Source organism: Neoarius graeffei, chromosome 14 (assembly GCF_027579695.1).
Source record: "Neoarius graeffei isolate fNeoGra1 chromosome 14, fNeoGra1.pri, whole genome shotgun sequence".
Taxonomy (NCBI): domain Eukaryota; kingdom Metazoa; phylum Chordata; class Actinopteri; order Siluriformes; family Ariidae; genus Neoarius; species Neoarius graeffei.
Window position 1 is genome coordinate 6,390,878 of NC_083582.1, and position 26,811 is coordinate 6,417,688.

At 46.2% G+C, this 26,811-nt stretch overlaps 1 protein-coding gene across 4 annotated transcripts in view; it reads right to left on the reverse strand.

Annotated features, from left to right (window-relative positions):
- The window catches only part of mpp7a (MAGUK p55 scaffold protein 7a), a 314,814-nt gene that overhangs the window by 121,509 nt on the left and 166,494 nt on the right, over positions 1 to 26,811 (reverse strand). For all 4 annotated transcript variants that reach the window (XM_060939197.1, XM_060939196.1, XM_060939198.1 and 1 more), the window contains 3 exons: positions 14,356 to 14,433; positions 10,127 to 10,207; positions 919 to 1,050 (listed from right to left, as the gene is read on the reverse strand). In XM_060939197.1, coding sequence (XP_060795180.1) covers positions 919 to 1,050; positions 10,127 to 10,207; positions 14,356 to 14,433 — 291 coding nt within the window. The remainder of the gene's footprint in view (positions 1 to 918; positions 1,051 to 10,126; positions 10,208 to 14,355; positions 14,434 to 26,811) is intronic.

Consider the following 26,811-nt stretch of genomic DNA (forward strand, 5'->3'; position numbering starts at 1 on the left):
GACCACACGTCTCTCTCTCTCTCTCTCTCTCTCTCTCTCTCACACAGATTCTGAGAACGGAGGAGATGTGGTTAAAAAAAGAAAGATGCTAAAGAAATGTAAAGGTCGGTAATAAGGTGAAGTTGCAGCATTTATTTTTTAATTTTAATAAATAAAGAAATAAATGAATAAATACATATTTTAACCTTAAATTAATTAAATCAGTACCTAAATACATTCATTTTTGATAAATAAATGAGTAAATAACTAATTTAATAAATATTTTATAAATACAACTTTCAATGAAAAAAATGAGTGAATTATTTACTACATAAATACATTTTTAGTTCAATAAATAAATCAATAAATGAACAAATAAATATATAATCACTCAATAAAATAAACTAATACATTTTACTTCCAATAAATAAATCAATAAATAATATGGACTGAAGCACAGATTTATTTTATTTGCTGTAATTTATGCTATAAATATTTAATGTTGTATTTATTGATCTAATTTTTCTGGTTTACCAATAATTTTTATTCCAGAATTTTTCAGTTACGAGTTCAACAATTTTATATTTATATATAAAAAAAAATATGTCTAGACTTCTCGTTTTTAATCTGCTAATTATTTCATAAAATAACTTAAATACTTTTTCAGCAGTTGGTGGGCGGGGTCAGGCGGCGCTTTCACATTTTAGTACAACTCAAAAATTTCCACAAAAAAATCCGCACACATCTCACACAAGGCATCATGGGAATCAGGAACATCTTTGATACGATGTGTTTCAAATTTAATCAGCATTCAGAAGACAAATTTACTCAGTTGATGATTTTCTGTAAATTGTGAGGTAAATTGAAGCACTGTGTGTGTGTGTGTGTGTGTGTGTGTGTGTGTGTGTGTGTGTGTGCGCGCGTGTATATAACACTCACTAGAGGCTCTTTATTCTTGACGAGTCGGATGATCTTGACTGAATCTTCATCATCATCGATCTCGTCTGGGAGAGGAGGAAGATGAGGATCATAACTCTTCTGGGCCACGGTGTCATGAACCGACAACAAACTCTGGGGATTGGGAGAGACAAAGAGCAAGTGAGAGAGAGAGAGAAAGAAAGAGGAGGGACAAAGAAAGAGAGAGAGAGGGGCACAGTGTGTGACAGAGGGACAGAGAGGGACACAGAGAGGGTGTGAGAGAGGGACAGAGAGTGAGTGAGAGAGGGACAGAGAGAGAGAGTGTGAGAGGGACAGAGAGAGTGTGAGAGAGGGACAGAGAGAGAGAGTGTGAGAGGGACAGAGAGAGTGTGAGAGAGGGACAGAGAGTGAGTGTGAGAGGGACAGAGAGAGAGAGAGAGAGAGAGAGAGAGGAACAGAGAGTGAGTGTGAGAGGGACAGAGAGAGAGTGTGAGAGGGACAGAGAGAGAGAGAGAGAGAGAGAGAGAAACAGAGAGAGCGAGTGTGAAAGGGACAGAGAGAGCGAGTGTGAGAGAGGGACAGAGAGTGAGTGAGAGAGGGACAAAGAGTGAGTGAGAGAGGGACAGAGAGAGTGAGTGTGAGAGGGACAGAGAGAGTGAGTGTGAGAGGGACAGAGAGAGTGAGTGTGTGAGAGGGACAGAGAGTGAGTGAGTGTGTGAGAGGGACAGAGTGTGAGAGGGACAGAGAGAGAGTGTGTGAGAGGGACAGAGAGTGAGTGTGAGAGGGACAGAGAGTGAGTGTGAGAGGGACAGAGAGAGAGAGAGAGAGTGAGTGTGAGAGGGACAGAGAGAGAGTGTGAGAGGGACAGAGAGAGTGAGTGAGAGAGGGACAGAGAGAGTGAGTGAGAGAGGGACAGAGAGAGTGAGTGAGAGAGGGACAGAGAGTGAGTGAGAGAGGGACAGAGAGTGAGTGAGAGAGGGACAGAGAGTGAGTGTGAGAGGGACAGAGAGAGTGAGTGTGAGAGGGACAGAGAGAGTGAGTGTGAGAGGGACAGAGAGAGTGAGTGTGAGAGGGACAGAGAGAGTGAGTGTGAGAGGGACAGAGAGAGTGAGTGTGTGAGAGGGACAGAGAGTGAGTGTGTGAGAGGGACAGAGAGTGAGTGTGTGAGAGGGACAGAGAGTGAGTGTGTGAGAGGGACAGAGAGTGTGTGAGAGGGACAGAAAGTGAGTGAGAGGGACAGAGAGTGAGTGAGTGAGTGTGTGAGAGGGACAGAGAGTGAGTGAGTGTGTGAGAGGGACAGAGTGTGAGAGGGACAGAGAGTGTGTGAGAGGGACAGAGAGTGAGTGTGAGAGGGACAGAGAGAAAGAGAGAGAGAGAGAGAGAGGAACAGAGAGACAGAGAGAGTGAGTGTGAGAGAGGGACAGAGAGTGTGAGAGAGAGACAGAGAGAGACAGTGTGAGAGAGGGACGGAGAGAGAGTGTGAGAGAGGGACAGACAGAGAGACGAACAGTGAGTGTGAGAGAGGGACAGAGAGAGTGTGAGAGGGACAGAGAGAGAGTGAGAGTGGGACAGAGAGTGTGTGAGAGTGGGACAGAGAGAGTGTGAGAGTGGGACAGAGAGAGAGAGAGAGAGAGAGAGAGAGAGAGAGAGAGAGAGAGAGTGGTACAGAGAAAGAGAGTGTGAGAGTGGGACAGAGAGACAGAGTGAGAGAGGGACAGAGAGTGAGTGTGAGAGAGGGACAGAGAGAGAGTGTGAGAGAGGGACAGAGAGAGAGTGTGAGAGAGGGACAGAGAGAGTGAGAGAGGGACAGAGAGAGAGTGAGAGTGGGACAGAGAGAGAGTGAGAGAGTGGGACAGAGAGAGAGAGAGAGTGTGTGAGAGAGAGTGTGAGAGAGGGACGGAGAGTGAGTGTGAGAGAGGGACGGAGAGTGAGTGTGAGAGTGGGACGGAGAGTGAGTGTGAGAGTGGGACAGAGAGAGAGAGAGTGAGAGAGGGACAGAGAGAGAGAGTGAGAGAGGGACAGAGAGAGTGTGAGAGTGGTACAGAGAGAGAGTGTGAGAGTGGGACAGAGAGTGAGAGTGGGACAGAGAGAGAGTGTGTGAGAGTGGGAGAGAGAGTGTGAGAGAGAGTGAGAGAGTGGGACGGAGAGAGAGTGTGAGAGAGGGACAGAGAGTGAGTGTGAGAGTGGGACAGAGACAGAGTGTGAGAGTGGGACAGAGAGAGAGTGTGAGAGGGACAGAGAGAGAGAGGGAGAGTGTGAGAGTGGGACAGAGAGAGAGTGTGAGAGAGGGACGGAGAGTGAGTGTGAGAGAGAGACGGAGAGTGAGTGTGAGAGAGGGACGGAGAGCGAGTGTGAGGGAGGGACGGAGAGTGAGTGTGAGGGAGGGACAGAGAGAGAGAGTGTGAGAGAGGGACAGAGAGTGAGTGTGTGAGAGGGACAGAGAGTGAGTGTGTGAGAGGGACAGAGAGTGTGTGAGAGGGACAGAAAGTGAGTGAGAGGGACAGAGAGTGAGTGAGTGAGTGTGTGAGAGGGACAGAGAGTGAGTGAGTGTGTGAGAGGGACAGAGTGTGAGAGGGACAGAGAGTGTGTGAGAGGGACAGAGAGTGAGTGTGAGAGTGACAGAGAGAGAGAGAGAGAGAGAGAGAGAGGAACAGAGAGACAGAGAGAGTGAGTGTGAGAGAGGGACAGAGAGTGTGAGAGAGAGACAGAGACAGAGAGAGAGAGACAGTGTGAGAGAGGGACGGAGAGCGAGTGTGAGGGAGGGACGGAGAGTGAGTGTGTGAGAGGGACAGAGAGTGAGTGTGTGAGAGGGACAGAGAGTGAGTGTGTGAGAGGGACAGAGAGTGAGTGTGTGAGAGGGACAGAGAGTGTGTGAGAGGGACAGAAAGTGAGTGAGAGGGACAGAGAGTGAGTGAGTGAGTGTGTGAGAGGGACAGAGAGTGAGTGAGTGTGTGAGAGGGACAGAGTGTGAGAGGGACAGAGAGTGTGTGAGAGGGACAGAGAGTGAGTGTGAGAGGGACAGAGAGAGAGAGAGAGAGAGAGAGAGAGAGAGAGAGAGAGAGGAACAGAGAGACAGAGAGAGTGAGTGTGAGAGAGGGACAGAGAGTGTGAGAGAGAGACAGAGAGAGACAGAGAGAGAGAGACAGTGTGAGAGAGGGACGGAGAGAGAGTGTGAGAGAGGGACAGACAGAGAGACGAACAGTGAGTGTGAGAGAGGGACAGAGAGAGTGTGAGAGGGACAGAGAGAGAGTGAGAGTGGGACAGAGAGTGTGTGAGAGTGGGACAGAGAGAGTGTGAGAGTGGGACAGAGAGAGAGAGAGAGAGAGTGGTACAGAGAAAGAGAGTGTGAGAGTGGGACAGAGAGACAGAGTGAGAGAGGGACAGAGAGTGAGTGTGAGAGAGGGACAGAGAGAGAGTGTGAGAGAGGGACAGAGAGAGAGTGTGAGAGAGGGACAGAGAGAGAGTGTGAGAGAGGGACAGAGAGAGTGAGAGAGGGACAGAGAGAGAGTGAGAGTGGGACAGAGAGAGAGTGAGAGAGTGGGACAGAGAGAGAGTGAGAGAGTGGGACAGAGAGAGAGAGAGAGTGTGTGAGAGAGAGTGTGAGAGAGGGACGGAGAGTGAGTGTGAGAGAGGGACGGAGAGTGAGTGTGAGAGTGGGACGGAGAGTGAGTGTGAGAGTGGGACAGAGAGAGAGAGAGTGAGAGAGGGACAGAGAGAGAGAGTGAGAGAGGGACAGAGAGAGTGTGAGAGTGGTACAGAGAGAGAGTGTGAGAGTGGGACAGAGAGTGAGAGTGGGACAGAGAGTGAGAGTGGGACAGAGAGAGAGAGTGTGAGAGTGGGAGAGAGAGTGTGAGAGAGAGTGTGAGAGTGGGACGGAGAGAGAGTGTGAGAGAGGGACAGAGACAGAGTGTGAGAGTGGGACAGAGAGAGAGTGTGAGAGAGGGACAGAGAGAGAGAGGGAGAGTGTGAGAGTGGGACAGAGAGAGAGTGTGAGAGAGGGACGGAGAGTGAGTGTGAGAGAGAGACGGAGAGTGAGTGTGAGAGAGGGACGGAGAGCGAGTGTGAGGGAGGGACGGAGAGTGAGTGTGAGGGAGGGACAGAGAGAGAGAGTGTGAGAGAGGGACAGAGAGAGAGAGAGTGTGAGAGAGGGACAGAGAGAGAGAGTGTGAGAGAGGGACAGAGAGTGAGTGTGAGAGAGGGACAGAGAGTGTGAGAGAGGGACGGAGACAGAGTGAGAGAGTGGGACAGAGAGAGAGAGTGAGAGTGGGACAGAGAGAGAGTGTGAGAGTGGAACAGAGAGAGAGTGTGAGAGAGGGACGGAGAGTGAGAGAGAGGGACGGAGAGAGTGTGAGAGAGGGACGGAGAGTGTGAGAGAAGGACGGAGAGTGTGAGAGAGGGACGGAGAGTGTGAGAGAGGGACGGAGAGAGAGTGTGTGAGAGAGGGACGGAGAGAGAGAGTGTGAGAGAGGGACGGAGAGAGTGTGAGAGAGGGACGGAGAGAGTGTGAGAGAGGGACGGAGAGAGAGTGTGAGAGAGGGACAGAGAGAGAGAGTGTGAGAGAGGGACAGAGAGAGAGTGTGAGAGAGGGACAGAGAGTGAGTGTGAGAGAGGGACAGAGAGTGTGAGAGAGGGACGGAGACAGAGTGAGAGAGTGGGACAGAGAGAGAGAGTGAGAGTGGGACAGAGAGAGAGTGTGAGAGTGGAACAGAGAGAGAGTGTGAGAGAGGGACGGAGAGTGAGAGAGAGGGACGGAGAGAGAGAGTGTGAGAGAGGGACGGAGAGTGTGAGAGAAGGACGGAGAGTGTGAGAGAAGGACGGAGAGTGTGAGAGAAGGACGGAGAGTGTGAGAGAAGGACGGAGAGTGTGAGAGAGGGACAGAGTGTGTGAGAGAGGGATGGAGAGAGAGTGTGAGAGAGGGATGGAGAGAGAGTGTGTGAGAGAGGGACGGAGAGAGAGAGTGTGAGAGAGGGACGGAGAGAGAGAGTGTGAGAGAGGGACGGAGAGAGTGTGAGAGAGGGACGGAGAGTGTGAGAGAGGGACGGAGAGAGTGAGAGAGGGACGGAGAGAGAGAGTGTGAGAGAGGGACGGAGAGAACAGAGAGAGGGACGGAGAGAGAGAGTGTGAGAGAGGGACGGAGAGAGAGAGAACAGAGAGATACACACAGTAGCGCCAGAAGTGTCATTTATCTGATTTGGTACATGTGAGCGTGTGTTGGCTAAACAGCTGTGCTTTGATGGTCCGTGTGTGTGAGTGATTGTGTGTGTGTGTGTGTGTGTGTGTGTGTGTGTGTGTGTGAGTGTGTGTGTGTGATAAATGAAGCTCTGTCTGAAAGGATTAGTCTCACTGTTTCATTACGCTTCTCTCTGCCAATCAGATACGCGGCTCTAATGTTCCAGGAAATTCAATGAAAAGAAAAAACAATTTCAGAAGCTTTAATTTTTAAAATACTCAATATTTTATTTTATTTCAGTAACTGTTTTTTAAAAACACATAATAAAATCAGGATGAGTTATTTTAATGAGTAAGAGCTGTTTTGTTTTTGTATCTTTTGTTTTTTTGAATCCGCCAGGTCCACACACACACACACACACACACGCACACACAGAGACAGATCATGAAGCTCTCATCCATCTTCCATAATTCACACGCGCCAAGCAGGAGCGACGGATGAGCAAGAAGAAGAAAAATTAAGGAAAGGAAAGATGAAATTTGGAGGTTCATTATTCAGCCTCTTTAACGATGATGTGTGTGTCGGCTGCCGATGGAAACGTTTTCTTTTCCTCTCTCCTCCTCGCCATTTCCTCTCATTTCCATGATAAAGACGCATTCCGGCGACGTGCCGCGGATAAAAAACGAGCAACAGATGAAGTAACGCTGGAGGAAACTCATCTGTTTGAGGACATGGGATCGAGTGAAAATGGAAAGCAGAGCCACCATCAGCACAAACACACATTTTGGATTGTTTAAAAAAAACGCCACGTTGAACTGCGTGAAATTTCATCTGTTTAACTCCATTAACATCCCGCCATCTTTTCATCAAAACACCACGCCGCATTCCACACGGAACGCTCATCAGGGAAAAGAGCCCGACTCTCACACCTGACCCTCCTCAAATATTCACCATTACACCATGGAGAGGGCCAGCTCTGGGTCCTGATTGGTCAGAAACAGCAAGAAGCCACACCTTTATATTATTGATGCATTAATATGAATCCAATGCGTTATCGTTTCTATAGTAACAGCTCAGTCGGAGTGGAAAAAAGTGCAACTGTTGCTACGGTGACCGTTTCAGCAGTTTAATGTAACATTTATGGAAGGAGTCTCCGGTGTGAGAGGAGTAAGAAAGGAAGAACAAACAAGGAAGGAAGAAAGGAAAGAAGAAAGAAAGGAGGAAAAAGAACAAACAAGGAAGACGAAAGAAAGAAGATACAAGAATGAAAAGAAAAGGAAAAAGAAAAACAAGAAGAAAAGGAGGAAGGAAGGAGAAAAGATAAAAGAAGGAAAGAATGAAGGAAAGAGAAACAAGGAAGGAAGGAAGAACAAACAAGAAGAAAAGAAAGAAAGGAAGGAAGGATGGAGGGAAGGAGAAAGAAAGGAAAGAAGAAAAAAGGACAAACAAAGAAAAGGAAGGAAGGAAGGATGGAGGGAAGGAGAAAGAAAGGAAAGAAGAAAAAAGGACAAACAAGAAGAAAAGGAAGGAAGGAGAAAAGATAAAAGAAGGAAAGAATGAAGGAAAGAGAAACAAGGAAGGAAGAACAAACAAGAAGAAAAGAAAGGAAGGAAGGATGGAGGGAAGGAGAAAGAAAGGAAAGAAGAAAAAAAGGACAAACAAGAAGAAAAGAAAGGAAGGAAGGATGGAGGGAAGGAGAAAGAAAGGAAAGAAGAAAAAAGGACAAACAAGAAGAAAAGGAAGGAAGGAGAAAAGATAAAAGAAGGAAAGAATGAAGGAAAGAGAAACAAGGAAGGAAGAACAAACAAGAAGAAAAGAAAGGAAGGAAGGATGGAGGGAAGGAGAAAGAAAGGAAAGAAGAAAAAAAGGACAAACAAGAAGAAAAGAAAGGAAGGAAGGATGGAGGGAAGGAGAAAGAAAGGAAAGAAGAAAAAAGGACAAACAAGAAGAAAAGGAAGGAAGGAAGGATGGAGGGAAGGAGAAAGAAAGGAAAGAAGAAAAAAGGACAAACAAGAAGAAAAGGAAGGAAGGAAGGATGGAGGGAAGGAGAAAGAAAGGAAAGAAGAAAAAAGGACAAACGAAGAAAAGGAAGGAAGGATGGAGGGAAGGAGAAAGAAAGGAAAGAAGAAAAAAGGACAAACAAGAAGAAAAGGAAGGAAGGAAGGAAGGAAGGAAGGAAAGATAAAAGAAGGAAAGAATGAAGGAAAGAGAAACAAGGAAGGAAGAACAAACAAGAAGAAAAGAAAGGAAGGAAGGATGGAGGGAAGGAGAAAGAAAGGAAAGAAGAAAAAAGGACAAACAAGAAGAAAAGAAAGGAAGGAAGGATGGAGGGAAGGAGAAAAAGGAAAGAAGAAAAAAGGACAAACAAGAAGAAAAGGAAGGAAGGAAGGAAGGAAGGAAGGAAGGAGCAACCTTTAATTCTCTCTCTCACACCAGCACAGTGAGATTCTTTTGTTTGGGTGTTGGGGTCAGAGGTGAGGGTCAGCTGTGAAAAGCGCCCCCTGGGGGAGGGAGGGAGGGCTATAAAGGCCTTACTCAAGGGCTGGGGCTTGAACCCCTGACCTTCTGTTCAGTAACCCAGAGTCTTCACCGCTGAGGCCCCACTCGCGGCCATGAACAGAAGATAAACGTGTGACTGCTGATCCGGGGGCAGTAAGTTTATGACAGTCAGGAGAGGTTTGTGTTTATTTATCATATCTGGGTTTACGTGACCCTGATGGAAGGAGTCTCCAGTGTCGGCGCTCTAACAGTCCGAGCTACAGCTGGGAGTTTAACTCACACCCTTAAACACTGCGGGCGGAGAAAAAAAACTGATTCGGACAAAATATTAACACGAGGATCATCATCATCTTTCACTGGAGTCTCTTTAATGACCATCTCATGAGAGCATCACTGGATCACTGACAGCGTACAATAACACGCCCGTTCATTTTATTCACACAGGAATCTTGTCATCATCCTGCTTAGCATCCCTCCATCATCCCTCCAGGAGAACGTTAGAGGAGCGCTGGGTGTGTGTTGCCCTGTGTGCTGACCTCAGCATGACTCCTAACACCATGACCTCATTACTGTCGGCTGATCGACCCCCGTCTCTGGGGATGTGTACGGTGTGTGTGTGTCCAGTGATTGCTCAAACCCCACATGTGAGCAGCTTTAGATGTGAATACACACTGAGGAATGAGGAAACCATAATTGCTGCTTTCGTCGCTGTCAGTATTAGTGAGACGTGACTGAAATGTGTTTCTGCACGTGTGAATCATAAAGGCGCTGTTAAAGGGGAGGCGTGTGTGGTGAGAGGGGATCTGATCTATGTCTGCTCGCAGCAAATTGATGGCTTCCAGCCGTAATCAAGAGTGATACAGTTACTGTAACGCACAGAGACGCCATTCAGCCCACGGTGGCCATCTGCTTGTGCTTTACATTTCACTGACACTGAGGAGGAGGCAGGGGTAGGGGCAGGGGTAGGGGTAAGAACAGGGGTAAGGGCAGAGGTAACAACGGGCAGGGGCAAGAACAGGGGTAGGGGCAAGAACAGGGGTAGGGGCAAGAACAGGGGTAGGGGCAAGAACAGGGGTAGGGGCAAGAACAGGGGTAGGGGCAAGAACGGGTAGGGGCAGGAACAGGGGTAGGGGTAAGAACAGGGGTAGGGGCAGAGGCAAGAACAGGGGTAGGGGTAAGAACAGGGGTAGGGGTGAGAGCGGGTAGGGGTAAGAACAGGGGTAGGGGCAGAGGCAAGAACAGGGGTAGGGGTGAGAGCGGGTAGGGGTAAGAACAGGGGTAGGGGCAGAGGCAAGAACAGGGGTAGGGGTAAGGGCAGGGGCAAGAACAGGGCTAGGGGTAAGAACAGGGGTAAGGGCAGGGGCAAGAACAAGGGTAGGGGTAAGAACAGGGGTAAGGGCAGGGGCAAGAACAAGGGTAGGGGTAAGAACAGGGGTACGGGCAGGGGTAAGAATGGGCAGGGGCAAGAACAGGGGTGGGGCAAGAACAGGGTTAGGGGCAAGAGAAGAGAGACAGACGAGCTGTGGGTGAGACAGAAAGGGTTAATATGCCACACTTTACCTTCACATGAGGCTTTGACAGCAGCTTCAGCAGCTCAGTGATGTCTGCACTCATAGGCTTCGTCTGGAGCTCCTCAGACACCTGAGACAGGGACAGAGACAGAGATGGAGACAGGGACAGAGATGGAGACAGGGACAGAGACATAGAAGAACATTTTTATTCATCATCCATTATAATCAGTGAGGAGGGAAAATGGCTCCTGGTGGCTGCTACATTCCTGGAAAGATTTTATTCGTCCTCCTCTCTGTCCTTTCCCTGTTCATTCTCACCATCTTGTCTCACATGTTATGTCTATCCGTCTCTCTCTCCCCATGCCTGTCTGTCTGTCTGTCTCTCTCTCTCTGTGTCCATCTCTCTTTGTCCATGTCTCTCTTTCTCTGTGTCCAGCTCTCTGTCTCCTGGTCTGTCCATCCCTCTCCCCTTCTCTCTCTCTCTCTCTCTCTCTCACCCTTTAGCTCCCTCCCTGTCTTTCTCTCCCCCTCCTCTGTTCATCTGTCTGTCCCCCTCTTTAAAAGTTGTGAAACGTGTTTTGAATAAACAATAACACAGATGACACGGGTCACATGATTCAGCACAACATGTTCATTCCTTCCTTTATCTTCAGTAAGCTCTTTATCCGGGTCAGGATCAGGCTGGATACGGAGTCCACACCATGGGACACCAGTCCATCACAGGACAGCGCGCGTGTGGGACACTTCTCCATTTTCACATCCATCTACTGGTACATTTTTGGGAAGTGTTTTTTTTTTTCCCCAAAAAAAATTAATTTTAAATTGTTAAAACAGTTTATAGTGTGACAAATGCATCACATCATTGCGTCCTCATATTAATCTGTCCCTCCGTCTCAGGCTCACGGCTCCTCTAACACCGCAAGGGGATACGAGGACGATCTGTCTCACTGCTGCTGCTGGCTGAATTTCTTTACTGCCATCCTGTGGACAGATACAGAACTGCGCCTCACACCGTGCTTCAGTGAAGACGAGATGGACACGTCCACGAATGCACACTTCTCTCGTTATTGTGTTGATCTTCGTGTCTGCTGACGGAATAAGAATTTTGAAAAAAGTGTGTATGTGTAGCACGTCCCACCTGCTGTGTCAGTTCTAGACGCCGTTCCGAGCCAGATGGAGGTTAAAACGTCATTTTATGTCACGCTATAAATTCCAGGTCCATTAGCGAAACTTAACACTGAAATGAGCAGCGGCGGCGAATCGCTCACTCGAAAGTGATCTGGCTGCAGAAACGAAGGGGGGCGGCGTCGGTAATTTGGCCGCTTTGATGGGCTGCACACACGCACGTGCGCGCACACACCAAATTATCGCGGTGCAGGACTGTTCACCCCGCTGAAGGAAAAGTGCAAATCTCAGGGTCAGCGTTTGACTTTGACACGGATCCGGAATTACAGGAGGGCAGGATTTACAGGAACACAAGATGGCCGGACAGGGAGAGAGAGAGAGAGAGAGAGAGAGAGAGAGAAGGAAGGAAACAAACACATCAAAGCATCGAGTTTGGCTCTGTGTGGCTCAGAACTGAAAAACCAAAACACTCAGGGTGTATTCAGACCAGGATAGTTCGATAGTTCACTTGCTTTGGTCCGAACCAAATGTTTTTTTTATTTTTTCATTTTGGTGCGGTTCGCTTTCACACTCTACATTTTAGTAAGCGGACCAAACTCTGTCAACAAAGCCACGCGCCCTGAGGTCGTTCAGCTATTGGTCAGAGACGACACGCGCACAAAGCGTTAAGTTCAAAAGTAGTCATGGAGGCTTTCCGTGCTGTTATTCTTTTTAATGTCATCAAAGCTATATGTTTTTTCCAGTTTTTACTGTTTTCACAATTGTGCGATTCCTATGCTGTTGTACAAGTAATTTATCAACGACGACGACAAAGGGCAAGGCGGCTACGGAGGATAGCGCTGATGAGCGCACATCATGTTGTGACAGTTCTGGCTCTTCACGCAAGACGGAGGAGGTATGTGTCGGGATATTCGCCTTATCCATCGTAATAGATGAATTTCTTTTTTGCGTCGCTAGTACCGCCACTTTTTGAAAGAATGTCCCTGATTTTAATGTAGGTCTGACGGAGTTTCTTCACTTTTAGCCGACATTGTTCTGGGGAGCGCGTGAACCCCTTCTCCTTCATTTTCTCACTGAATACAGCAAACACGTCGGCATTTTTGTGTGTTCTCTCCAAAAGCTCAGATATGTGGACATCTGCCCAGATATCCACAAGGGTGCGCGTTTCTTCCTCGGCCCACGTTTGCCCCCTACTCATTTTTTGTACTCTGTAGTCTAGCCTACCACTGGTCTGAATGACTGAACGACTGTTGTAAGGTTCCCTTGACAACCGAAACAGTGTTTGCACTTTGCGGTGGAGTGTCAAGACTCTGTTTCCCATAATGCTCGACAAACGACGGAAGCTCCCGAGGTACAAAAAAGCAAAACTGTCGGATTAGGGCGGGTCTGTTTTCACACCTCCAAAAGATCCGCACCAGGGTTCCTTTGGTCCGGACCGAGTCCGACCTTGCAGCTCGGTCTCGGTCCGCTTGTTTGGTCCGGACCAGAGTTCGGTGGTTTGTATTCAGACCAACCCAAAAGGTCCGGACCAAGGGAAATTTGGTTTGTTTGGTCCGGACCAAACAACGTAGGTGTGAATACGCCATCAATCACACGAGAGAACCAATCATCAGCGTTTGGTTTCGCTTTTTTTTCCCCCCCTCTCGCGAGAGAAAAATAACCGATCAGATCGAGAGGAGAAGAAAATCTCAACGGGACAAATACTAGGAATTAAAAAGAAACAATTTCAGACTAAGCAGCATTAACTGCTTTCCCACACACACACACACACAGTACTGAGGAGTTCTGGATTGTGATTGGTCAGAAGGTGGTGGTGTTGATTCGGTTATAAAATCATGGATTATAATATAATCCATGGTGGACATTATTTATTACATGATGTCGTCACTTAAGAGAGCAAAACTACTTTTTTTTTTTAGGTGGGAGGGGCTTATTTTCTCTCTCCTGCCCATCACAGTATCCAGAGGCATCATGTATGCAGAAGAGGGCAGATAGCACCACCTCAGAGTGTGTTACACAGCCATGTGATGCAACAGGAGCAGCAGTTGACAGACTTCACGTGTCTTTAAAGGAGCATGTGTTCTTGATCGGCGTCCCTGTACGTCTTTCCTCGTGCATGGCGTGACCGTCGACGTACAGGAGGTCAGTCGAGGTCTCGAGTGTGAGAGTCGTGGAGGTCCACGGAGGCGGAGCGTAGCTGCTGACCTGCTCATCAGGAGCACTGACCTGCTAATGAGCCTCACCGGGTAATGCGTCTGTTGTGTTGATCATCCACGCATGATCACTTCCAGAGTAAACGCCTGGTGTTTACACAGGCTGTGTGTTTCGTGTGCATGAGGCCGTGTTGATCTAATACTCCGTTACACAAACCACCGAGTGCTGAGCGTTTTATAACACTAATGTCTTATACAGACACACACACACGGCTCATCACACCCTCTCAGCTGCAGGCCGTCTGCTCACCTTCTTCTCCGTCCCGCATGTCCATCCATCTTCTCTCTTCCTCATGTACGTTTCTCTCTAACGCCAGACGCACTGCAGCGAGTGTGTGTGTTTACATTAAACTACAAAGGCACAGATGTGTCCTCATTAAACAGATGTATACGCAAATCTCTAATTCTGACAAAAGAACAGAAAATCTGTCGTTTTAATAAAATTCAGTGATAACACGAGTCTACAAGCAGCAGTCCAAAATTTATGACCCTTTTTTTTTGGCAAAATAAGAGGATGGAAAAAGATGTTTCCTCTTCTTTGGAAAAACAAGTCCTGATCCCTGAAAGGTGCGGTCTCACACACACACACACACTTACAGCGTTATTTATAAAGACGTCTGATGAAAGGCTCCTACAGGAACATGGTGTTCACAGAGTTCAACAACGACCACAATGACTTTTGTTATCATCTCACTCACGCGCGCGCACACACACACGTGGGCGTAATCAATCAGTCATGTTCCCTGAATAAGATTAATATTAAACATTACTGTAACGTGTGATAAAGGAACATGTGCGGGTTTGACCATTCTGTAAGGGTGTGCAAACTTTTGCACTCAACTGTTTCAGTTGTAAAGTTATGATTGTTGTGTTTTAGTGAAGGAGGCACTGCCTGTGTGTGTGTGTGTGTGTGTGTGTGTGTGTGTGTGCGCGCACTTACTTCTTGTGTGAGAGCACCAGCGCTGTGCAGAACAGGAGCAGGACACCTTTCCTCATAGTGCTGTAACTTCTCATGGATCTGAGAGAGACAGAGAGAGAGACAGACAGACGGGAGAGAGAGAGAGACAGACAGAGAAGCAGTCAGAGGGAGGGAGAGAGACAGAGTGAGAGACAAACACGGGGAGAGAGAGACAGAGAAAGAGAGTGAGGCAGAGAGACAGACAGGCAAACAGAGAGAGAGGCAGACAGAGAGACAGGCAGACAGACCGACCAATGGGGGGAGATAGAGAGACAGAGAGAGAGGCAGTCAGAGGGAGGGAGAGTGAGAGAGACAGAGACACAGGGAGGGACAGAGAGAGAGTGAGAGAGAGACAGACAGACAGAGAAAGAGGGCGAGACAGAAAGAGAGCGAGGCAGAGAAAGAGAGACAGACAGACAAACAGATAGAGACAGAGAGACAAAACAGAGAAAGGCAGACAGACAGACCAACGGGGGGAGAGAGAGAGACAGACAGACAGACAGAGAGGCAGTCAGAAGGAGGGAGAGAGAGAGTGAGGGAGACAGAGACAGGGAGAGAGAGAGAGAGAGACACAGGCAGAGAGAAAGAGAGCAAGAGAGAGAGAGAGACACAGGCAGAGAGAAAGAGAGCAAGAGAGAGAGGCAGACAGGGAGAGAGAGACGCAGACAGAGAGAGGCAGTCAGAGGGAGGGAGAGAGAGTGAGGGAGACAGAGACAGGGAGAGAGAGAGAGACACAGGCAGAGAGAAAAAGAGCAAGAGAGAGAGGCAGACAGGGAGAGAGAGACGCAGACAGAGAGAGAGGCAGTCAGAGAGAGAGTGAGAGACAGACAGACAGGCAGAGAGACAGAGAAAGAGGCAGACAGAGACATACACAGAGACAGAGAGGGGGAAGAGAGAGAGAGAGAGACAGGAAAACAGAGAGAGAGACAGAGGGAAACAAAGAGAGAAAGAAAGACAGACAGAAAGAGAGACAGAAAGACAGACAGAGAGAGAGAGAGAGACAGAGAGCAAGAGACAGAGAGAGACAGAGTTAATGATGATTGTTGGTGGTTGTATCTGTGGTTATTACGTTATTAATAAATGTTTGTGTTTTAAACACGGTTGATAAAAACACCACGGGGATTATTGAGTGACATCACTAACTCAGCTCACACGGAGCTCCGCCCTCAAACCGGCTGGACAAAACAGGAGGACGTAACAAAGGATTTAAACCAAAACACACAATCTATACAAAATCAGAACACTCTCCAAATTCAGGGGCGTTACCATGACAACACCACCATGACTTATTCCTAACAAACATCAGTAAGGATCAACCTCCTCCTCCTCCACCTCCTCCTCCTCCTCCTCCTGATGAACTGAACGCCAGGCGAACAGCACCACGGCTCACCCTCACCCTCACACGACTGCTTACGGTGTGAAAGACGCCTGGATCGCGGGACCGCGGGGAACGGGACTCGGTCCTCACAGGAGGACAAAAACATTTCCCAGGTGAACGAGGCTCAAGAAAGAGGTAAAGGCCGATCTCCTGTGGGTGTGGTCAGGTGGAGGGGGAGTTTCAGGAGGAGGGCTGGATGGTGTGCTCGGAGTGAAGCTCCTCCTCCAGAACAACTGTGATGTGGTGTGTGACCGTTCCTGTGAAAGAGCCGAGCCAGGACTCGACCTCGCTCGCTCGCTCTCTCCGACTTTCACTGTAACGCTTCAGTTTATTCCCCGCCCCCCAGAACGCTTTCAGTCGAATCACACACACGGAGCGCTGCAAAGGAAAGCACAGTGCTGTTGATTAGTTTTCTACAACAGCAGCTCTCGCAGCAGGTGAACACTATTCACGCTCGTGTCCACCAAACGTGTGTGCTTTGTGCTTGTGGTGTTTGTTTTCTGTACAAATCCGCTGAAGGTCAGCGTTAACGTCGCTCAACGTCCTCACGGTAAATACGCCCCCAGAGTACAGCTCCGCCCCCTGCATCAATCACAGCACTTTCAATTGAAAACAGTTAGAATTAGCGAGCTCATCATCGTCATATCTCTGTCACCAACCAATCAAAATCAAAAAGGGGCGGGACTTACAATATCAACTCTCAGCTGACGGACCAGTCATTTACGATCTAACATCAAAGGGTTGCCATGAGTAATATTTCAAGTCACCTTTCGAAGGTAAAGAGGTTCGACGTTCACTACACTGAAGGAATGCAAAAGTGAGAGGGTTTTTTTTTGGCAACCTAGCAACTCTAGCCAGGTTTCCGTTACAGTTTTTACGCAAAATAAAAGCAATATTTTAAAAACAAACAAAATTTCATAACACAACTGCAAAAGTGCTCCGTTTCTCTAGTCTAGTAAACTAGACCCACCCGCCTAGCGGCCAAAAATATTTTTGCCTACGAGTGGGTCTAGCCTCGCACCATATCAACAAAACACCCCGGGCATCAAATCGTGCCCGCCAATCACAACGCAAGGTTTTTGTTTGGATTCTTTGGGCGGGCTTTTGCAGGAGTGACAAAGCTGCGCGACGCTGGAGAAAGCACAACAGGAAAGATGGCTACGGCTAGTGAACAGCGCGCGTTTGACTCCGCTTTGGAATCAGTTTTAGAAGAATCAGACTTGGAGTTTTGGTTGAAACATGAGCAGGAAGAGGCTCTCCGCTCATTCCTTTTCAAGAAGGACGTTTTCGCTGTTTTGCCGACCGGCTATGGCAAAAGTCTGATCTACCAGCTGGCTCCGCTCGTAGCCAAAAGGATGGGCTAGTTTGTGCAGTACGAAGAATTAATAAACAGCTTTGAAACATTACTTTTTGATTGTTTCTTATTTTCCCGTTATTTTAAATTTAAGGGAAATTATTTCACCAAACACCACTAAATAAAAACTCTCAAAAACAGTTTAAGCAAACACTTGGGGAAAAAAATGAGTGTATGTGGTACAGACTCCAAACTTGTGGTCATTATCTCCAAACTTCTTAATATCTAGAACCTGTTTATTAATTAATACGCATTTTGAAAAATTATTTATTTCAAGGTCTTCCCCACTGCTTTCTGTCGCTCTGACTACGTCACAGTCACTGTTGCGCTGATTGGTCAGAGCGTTGGCCTATACGCACAGAGACAGTTTGAAAGACAGCGGGTTGTTCCTCCCACGCCCTTCGGAAATGTCTACGGATCGAGGCCAGACTAAATATTCACATTTAGTCTGGCTTGCCAGGCTACCGTTTCTCCATTAACTGATGCATCTCCTCTCGCGTTTGCTCCTACACAGCGCTCTCTCTTTTTTTTTTCAGAAACGTAGCATTTCCATTTGCTCATGTCATGTGACTTGTGCAAAAACTGTTTCCACTTCAATTTTGCGAAATATTGCTTTATTGAATCACCTAAAAAATAAAACAATTTAAAAAAACACCTCAAATGAGTGTTAAAAACTACCCCCCCAAATAAATAAATAAATAAATAAATAAAAGGTAATGCATGTCCGTAAAAGTACGCCCCCCCCCCCCCACCCCCGAGCACCAGTATTGTTTTTCAATTGTTCCCAACATGTTACAAATCGTCCCAGTTGCTCACTCGCTAGCGCGGAAGTTTTACATCTCCGACGTGTGATGTCATGTTGTCTTGACAACTGTGCAATATCGTAAACCATATTCAATGCTCATTCTTCATTGGGTAGAGTGATGTAATACATGTAGAATTATCCATCCATCCATCCATCCATCCAATTCAAAGTTGGGTTGTGGTGGCATCAGGCTAAGCAGGGTATTCCAGGTGTCCTTCTCCCCAGCAACACTTTCCAGTTCCTCCTGGGGGATCTCAAGACGCTCCCAGACCAGATCAGCTATATAATCTCTCCAGCGTGTTCTGGGTTTACCCCGAGGTCTCCTCCCAGGTGGACATGCCCAGAAAACCTCCAGAAGGCAGCCCCTAGGAGGCGTCCTAATCAGATGCCTGAACCACCTCAACTGACTCCTTTGGACATGAAGGAGCAGTGGCTCGACTCTGAGACCCCTCAGGGTGAGGAGCTCAGACATCCGATCTCTAAGGCTGAGCCCAGCCACCCACCCTACGGAGAAAGCTCATTTCAGCCGCTTGTATCCGCGATCTCATCCTTTCGGGTCACTACCCAAAGCTCATGACCATAGGTGAGGGCTGGAACTGGTAAATCGACAGCTTTGCCTTCCAGTTCAGCTCCCTCTTCACCATGACGGACTGGTACAATGCCCACCCACCCCAATCAGCTTGTCCATCTCACGCTCCATTTTTTCCATCACTTGTGAACAAGACCCCGAGATACTTGAGCTCCTTCACTTGGGGCAGCAACTCACTCCCAAGGGCCCTGATGAAACAGCAAAAACAGGAGCTGCAGCACCTCGACCGGGAGGAGCTCCCCTGAAGCCAGACCTGGGAGGGGAGCTCACCGGTGAGCGTCTGGTGGCTGGGCGTCTGGTGGCCCATGGGAGGAAAAGAGAAGCTAGAGAGGGAAGGACTGCTTATAGCTGCTGCGATGGAGCTCATAACATGTCTGCAAGAGGCAAAGTAACTATAAACCGACACACTGTGCTGAATAAAGTTGCCGTGGTGTCAGAGGAATAAAACGCTTTGCAACGTCGTGTTCCAGGAAAAGAATCGACTTTAACGTAGAGCAATAACTGCTTCATCACACCGATCTGTTGTTGATTATTTTCCTACCGGGGCGTTTATAATCCACATGAGGAGCGGAGGACGAGACGGAACGCAGATGGCGAGTTCCTGCGTGCTCCTCAGAAGGTCATGTGCTTCGCCGTCGCATTGACGCTGCCACATCACCGGGCGAATAAATACAGAACTCAACACTAACTCTGGTGCTGTTACGGGAAAATAATCAACGGTGCAGTGGTGAGAGGAAACAGAATTACAGTTAACAGGAAAAGTCACGGTGATCATTTTCCTACAACAGCACTTTATCTTCAACCACAGCAATTTGCAACAACTTACTTTTTATCCGTTTAGTGTTACGTCCGTGAAACAAGTTACTTCCTGTTCAGAGTTACGTTACAGCAAAGATGACGTTCCGACTCCTGAAGACGTCAGAGAACTTAAAGTTACAGCTTTAATCAAGACGCTAGCACTGGAGACTCCTCCCATAAATATTAAACAAACAAACAAACAAACAAATTCTCCTGAGGAGAAGAAAACTGCACCAGATCAATGATGTTTTTCTTCATTAAATAAAAAAAAAAAAAAACACAATGGAGCATTTTATTCTTTACATACTGTAATACATCACAAGTATGTCTACGATAATTAATCACTCGTGAGCCATAACTTTATAATAATAACAGTTAAGCACAATCCTCCGTGCTGAAGAAGTTCTCCTGTAAAGCGACGCTGAACCCACGCTGCTCGGTGCGAATGCTCATAAAAAAAAAACAACAAAAAAAAAACACACACAAACAGGATTTACGCTCGAGCTCAGTGGCTGCTGGTGTATTTATCCACGCGAAGCTTAATATTTGCGTAAACCTGACCAAAAGGAAGAAACGAACCACAGCATTAAACAGAGCCGTCGTGAAAAATGACATGAAGGTCAGGGTGTAAAGGGGCGGAGCTACAATAAACCCTCGTCTGAATCATTCGGGCCAGAAGCGAGTCCTCAGATGGCCAACGGGTCTCTGAGTAAACACAGGAGCAGAGAAGAGGAGCGAGGGAATAAAAACAGCACCGAGATTCACGTCAGGGTACGCTGAGAACACAGCAATACTGAGAGAGAGAGAGAGAGAGAGAGAGAGAGAGAGAGAGAGAGAGAGAGAGAAGCTTTGAAACAGAGAAAAAAGAGAAAATACAGAATGAACCGTATCAGGAAGGTCAGCGTGAAAACAACACAAAGAAAGATGGAGACAAATCAAAGCAGAGTAAAGGAATAAAAGCCAAACAAAGCCATGGGGGGACGGGGGAGAGACAGACAGACAAAGAAAAAGAGAGACAGACAGACAAAAAGAAAAAGAGACAGAGAGAAAGAGAGAGACAAAGAGACAGAGAGCGACAGACAAAGAGACAGACACAGTGAAAGAGACAGACAGAGAGAGAGACAGACAGACAGTGTGGAGAGGTTAAAACGTTCTGCTTTATGTCAGTGCTGTTAAAATGGCTCTCTCCTCCTTTCATGTGTTCCTCTCAGTACCCTGCGAGCCGGAGTATCGGGTAACGGTGCGGCTCAGAGCAGAAACGCCATCAATCAGCACCTCATCACCTCTCCTTCAGGGCGCAGCTCAGAGCGGCAAATCCACAGAGACCCCGTCAGAGAGACGCGTTTACTGAAACTCAGAGCCGCTGCACAGCGCTAAACACCCAGACAGACAGAACATCTCATCACATCACGTCTCATCTCATCACATCATGTCTCATCATGTCACATCACATATCACATCTCATCGCGCATCACATCTCACCACACCACGTCTCATCATGTCACATCACATCTCATCACGTCACATCTCACCACATCACGTCTCATCATGTCACATCACATCACGTCACATCTCACCACATCACGTCTCATCATGTCACATCACATCTCACCACATCACGTCTCATCATGTCACATCACATCTCATCACATCATGTCTCATCATGTCACATCACATATCACATCTCATCGCGTATCACATCTCACCACACCACATCTCATCATGTCACATCACATCACGTCACATCTCACCACATCACGTCTCATCATGTCACATCACATCTCATCACATCATGTCACATCACATATCACATCTCATCGCGTATCACATCTCACCACACCACGTCTCATCATGTCACATCACTTCTCATCACGTCACATCTCACCACATCATGTCTCATCATGTCACATCACATCTCATCACATCATGTCTCATCATGTCACATCACATATCACATCTCATCGCGTATCACATCTCACCACACCACGTCTCATCATGTCACATCACATCTCATCACGTCACATCTCACCACATCACGTCTCATCATGTCACATCACATCTCACCACATCACGTCTCATCATGTCACATCACATCTCACCACACCACGTCTCATCACGTCACATCTCACCACATCACGTCTCATCATGTCACATCTCACCACATCACGTCTCATCATGTCACATCACATCTCATCACGTATCACATCTCACCACACCACGTCTCATCATGTCACATCACATATCACATCTCATCACGTATCACATCTCACCACACCATGTCTCATCATGTCACATCACATCTCATCACGTCACACCTCACCACATCACGTCTCCTCATGTCACATCACATCTCATCATGTCACACCTCACCACATCACGTCTCATCATGTCACATCACATCTCACCACACCACGTCTCATCATGTCACATCACGTCACACCTCACCACATCACGTCTCATCATGTCACATCACATCTCATCACATCATATCATCATCACATATCACATCTCCTCCGAGATATGTCTGTGTGGAGAGACACTCCATCACTGTGAGGGACGAATGATCACCTTAACATTTACTGCGCAGGGTTTTACCTTTATCTTTCTGCAGGCAGGGCTGTACCATAAATCAATCAATCGATCGATCGATCGCTCTGTGGATGTGTTCATTTCAAAATGAACCAAGATGTTTTGCCAGCAAAACATTCAAAACCCAGCTCTCTCAAAAGTGTCTACTCCATTTTTCACTTCAACACCTCGTTATTCATCTCATCTCATCTCATTATCTGTAGCCGCTTTATCCTGTTCTACAGGGTCGCAGGCAAGCTGGAGCCTATCCCAGCTGACTACGGGCGAAAGGCGGGGTACACCCTGGACAAGTCGCCAGGTCATCACAGGGCTGACACATAGACACAGACAACCATTCACACTCACATTCACACCTACACTCAATTTAGAGTCACCAGTTAACCTAACCTGCATGTCTTTGGACTGTGGGGGAAACCGGAGCACCCGGAGGAAACCCACGCGGACACGGGGAGAACATGCAAACTCCGCACAGAAAGGCCCTCGCCGGCCACGGGGCTCGAACCCAGGACCTTCTTGCTGTGAGGCGACAGCGCTAACCACTACACCACCGTGCCGCCCCCACCTCGTTATTATTTACCATTATTTATTAAATTTTAAATAATCATGGCTCTGTACTTCCAGGTCGGGGCTGTGTGATACGACAAAAACACCTGATGACAGAACGAAGAAATTTTTTTTGCGACACACAATATACAGGATTTCTAACAATAATTAATTTGCTCACCTGCAAAACAACAGTTTTAGAAAATTACAGAAAACTTTTACGACGATATTTACAAAAATAAACTGCTTTGAACAGGGGACAAAAAGAATTCAATTAATTTTAATACATTCTAAATAAATATACCAATTATAGATACATTAATACATTTTAAAATCACAGTACAAAAGTTTTTTTTTTTAAAGAGGTTTAAAAAAAAAAAAAAAAAGACATTCCAATATATATTTTATTGCAATATCTCTGAAAAGTATATTGTGATATGATTTCGATATAGTTCTATAGTATCATATCGCCCAGCCGTACTGTACTACTGTTTCGACTCAGTTTGTGCTAAAATGTTCTGCAGTGGCGTTTGGTATTAATATTTGGATGCATGAAGATGGATTTTTACTCTGAAACGAGCACAAATGGAACGAAAACAAATGACGCCACGAACACGGACCAAAAAACGACGTGTGCTTACAGTAGTCGGCACGTAACGATTCACCCAATTCGATTCATGAGTCAATTGTCTAATGATATTTTTTTGGAAAAAATATTCTTTACCAACTTAAATATTTTGTTAAATTTGGGGGAAAAAAAAAAAGCTTTTTGTTTTATTTTCTTAAAAAGCAACAATCATTTTTCCCCCACATTCGTAAAGGTTGGAATAAAATATAACAGCCTAGTAACCAAAATGTTCCTTTTATTAAAACTGAAAGGGTTAATAAATTATTCGCCGAACCTGAAGTGAATATCGATGAATAATTGAGTTGAAGTCAAAGTTCAAAATCGTGTAAATGTAATAACTTTGCAGCGCAGACTTGCATCACATAAAACCCTTTGTTTTGAAAATGATAAAATAAATCCCAACTCCACCTTCCCAAACTCCGGAGCATCTTCAGTGCTTTTATTTCGGAACAGCATTTTCTGTCATCATCTGTAATTCTTCCTCACTTACGGTGACGAAGCGATCGGACGCCATTTTGCCGAGTCGCTCGAGGTGATTATCGAGAAATAGTCCGAATCTCTCGACCAATCAGAGCGCACGATTTCCTATAAATCACCTGCGCATTTATACTCCGAACAAATATTCCTTTTCTTAATAAACATTTATGAACATTTGTTCCGCCTCCACTTGCTTCTCATTCAGCAGTTTGTATAAACAGAAAAAGAGCGCCGATTTACGTTAAATCTATTTCCACACAATCGCACAGTGGCTCTTTCACATTTTACATCTGTTTTTGGCCATATTAGAGCTGTGTTACTTCCGCCTACAGTCAAGTCACTGTATTCCTGCTATTGTATGTTAATGTTATTTCATCCTCTGCTGTCTAAACACAATTACAGCTAGAAAAAAAAAACTAAGAAATCAAACCCATACAGATCAAACCAATAAATAATTATTAGTTTAATGTGGGCGTGTCCAGGATTACCAGTATTGCAGTTGTGTTATACAACTCCATAAAAGGCAGTAAGAACAATCGCTTGTGTAAAAATATAATCGCTTGAATGCTTCCTCGGATCGATCCGACGGAGCATGTGGTGTGACGTTTGTTCGGTTCCCCACTCATAACTTTAGGTCCTTTCTGCAATCAGTTCCCAGTACGTTAAAGACAAAAATTATAACCATGTTTTCATGTTTATCCTGATCTCATTAAATGTGTATCAAGATATTATGAAGAAAAGTTTCAGCTAGCATAGTGAGTGAGCCAATAAATCAAATCAACCTTCACACTGATCAGTGTGTTATTAAATGTGTTAAACTAGTTAGCTTTAGTAGCTGTATATACAACCCCGATTCCAAAAAAGTTGGGACAAAGTACAAATTGTAAATAAAAATGGAATGCAATGATGTGGAAGTTTCAAAATTCCATATTTTATTCAGAATAGAACATAGATGACATATCAAATGTTTAAACTGAGAAAATGTATCATTTAAAGAGAAAAATTAGGTGATTTTAAATTTCATGACAACAACACATCTCAAAAAAGTTGGGACAAGGCCATGTTTCCCACTGTGAGACATCCCCTTTTCTCTTTACAACAGTCTGTAAACGTCTGGGGACTGAGGAGACAAGTTGCTCAAGTTTAGGGATAGGAATGTTAACCCATTCTTGTCTAATGTAGGATTCTAGTTGCTCAACTGTCTTAGGTCTTTTTTGTCGTATCTTCCGTTTTATGATGCGCCAAATGTTTTCTATGGGTGAAAGATCTGGACTGCAGGCTGGCCAGTTCAGTACCCGGACCCTTCTTCTACGCAGCCATGATGCTGTAATTGATGCAGTATGTGGTTTGGCATTGTCATGTTGGAAAATGCAAGGTCTTCCCTGAAAGAGACGTCGTCTGGATGGGAGCATATGTTGCTCTAGAACCTGGATATACCTTTCAGCATTGATGGTGTCTTTCCAGATGTGCAAGCTGCCCATGCCACACGCACTAATGCAACCCCATACCATCAGAGATGCAGGCTTCTGAACTGAGCACTGATAACAACTCGGGTCATCCTTCTCCTCTTTAGTCCGAATGACACGGCGTCCCTGATTTCCATAAAGAACTTCACATTTTGATTCGTCTGACCACAGAACAGTTTTCCACTTTGCCACAGTCCATTTTAAATGAGCCTTGGCCCAGAGAAGACGTCTGAGCTTCTGGATCGTGTTTAGATACAGCTTCTTCTTTGAACTATAGAGTTTTAGCTGGCAACGGCGGATGGCATGGTGAATTGTGTTCACAGATAATGCTCTCTGGAAATATTCGTGAGCCCATTTTGTGATTTCCAATACAGAAGCATGCCTGTATGTGATGCAGTGCCGTCTAAGGGCCCGAAGATCACGGCCACCCAGTATGGTTTTCCGGCCTTGACCCTTACGCACAGAGATTCTTCCAGATTCTCTGAATCTTTTGATGATATTATGCACTGTAGATGATGATATGTTCAAACTCTTTGCAATTTTACACTGTCGAACTCCTTTCTGATATTGCTCCACTATTTGTCGGCGCAGAATTAGGGGGATTGGTGATCCTCTTCCCATCTTTACTTCTGAGAGCCGCTGCCACTCCAAGATGCTCTTTTTATACCCAGTCATGTTAATGACCTATTGCCAATTGACCTAATGAGTTGCAATTTGGTCCTCCAGCTGTTCCTTTTTTGTACCTTTAACTTTTCCAGCCTCTTATTGCCCCTGTCCCAACTTTTTTGAGATGTGTTGCTGTCATGAAATTTCAAATGAGCCAATATTTGGCATGAAATTTCAAAATGTCTCACTTTCGACATTTGATATGTTGTCTATGTTCTATTGTGAATACAATATCAGTTTTTGAGATTTGTAAATTATTGCATTCCGTTTTTATTTACAATTTGTACTTTGTCCCAACTTTTTTGGAATCGAGGTTGTACAGTAGCTAGTAGTGTTTCACAGCAGGCCACGCCCACAAGTGACAACAGTAGCAGACGCCTCACATGACACAAGTACCGTACGAGGTGAACGCAGGGTTAGAACTGATAAAACGCTCAACGACTAGACTACTGTTGTGCGTGAAATGCGGGGTTTTTTCCCCTCTTTCTTGAGTACATCCAGTCCATGAAATATGTAACAGAGACGTTAAAACACACACTGGTCAAGACCCAGAGGAGAAAACTTGCCACAGTTGGGCTGTTTTTAGCATTTCGCATTTCTAATATCCAGTTTCACGGCTCATAAAAAGCCCGAGACAGGACTGGCGTTTACTAAGCGTACCAATTCATCAGGATTTATAGAAGCTACCGGATAATAACCAGCGTCTGCGCAGGTGGGGCGGGTCGCTGTCCGAGCGCTAGGATGAGCACAAGGGAGGGATTTTATTGGCACATCTGGCTCAAGAGCTTCTTCATTCGCAGACGGCAGATTTCCCCAAACAGGCGTAAAGCTCCAGAGGTCGTATTATCCAGCAGTAATCTGGATCTGCGTGAAACACGATCCTCACCGATGTGGGAGAAAGACGGCTAAATCAAAACCGACGTCTGCTGAAGAACTGTCAGGATATATAAGAAAGAGAAAGAGACGGGGTGCGTGTGAGGGAGTGTGTGTGCATGTATATGTTGATTCTGGAGCGTTCGGAGACCAGAGAGCGAAGGAAGGCGGCTTGAGTTTCTTATAGGATTTATTTTGGATGCAGGCTGCTGGTTTAAAAATAAAATAAAATAAAATCAAGCTTCAGAGAGCTCACTGTTACAAATAATGCC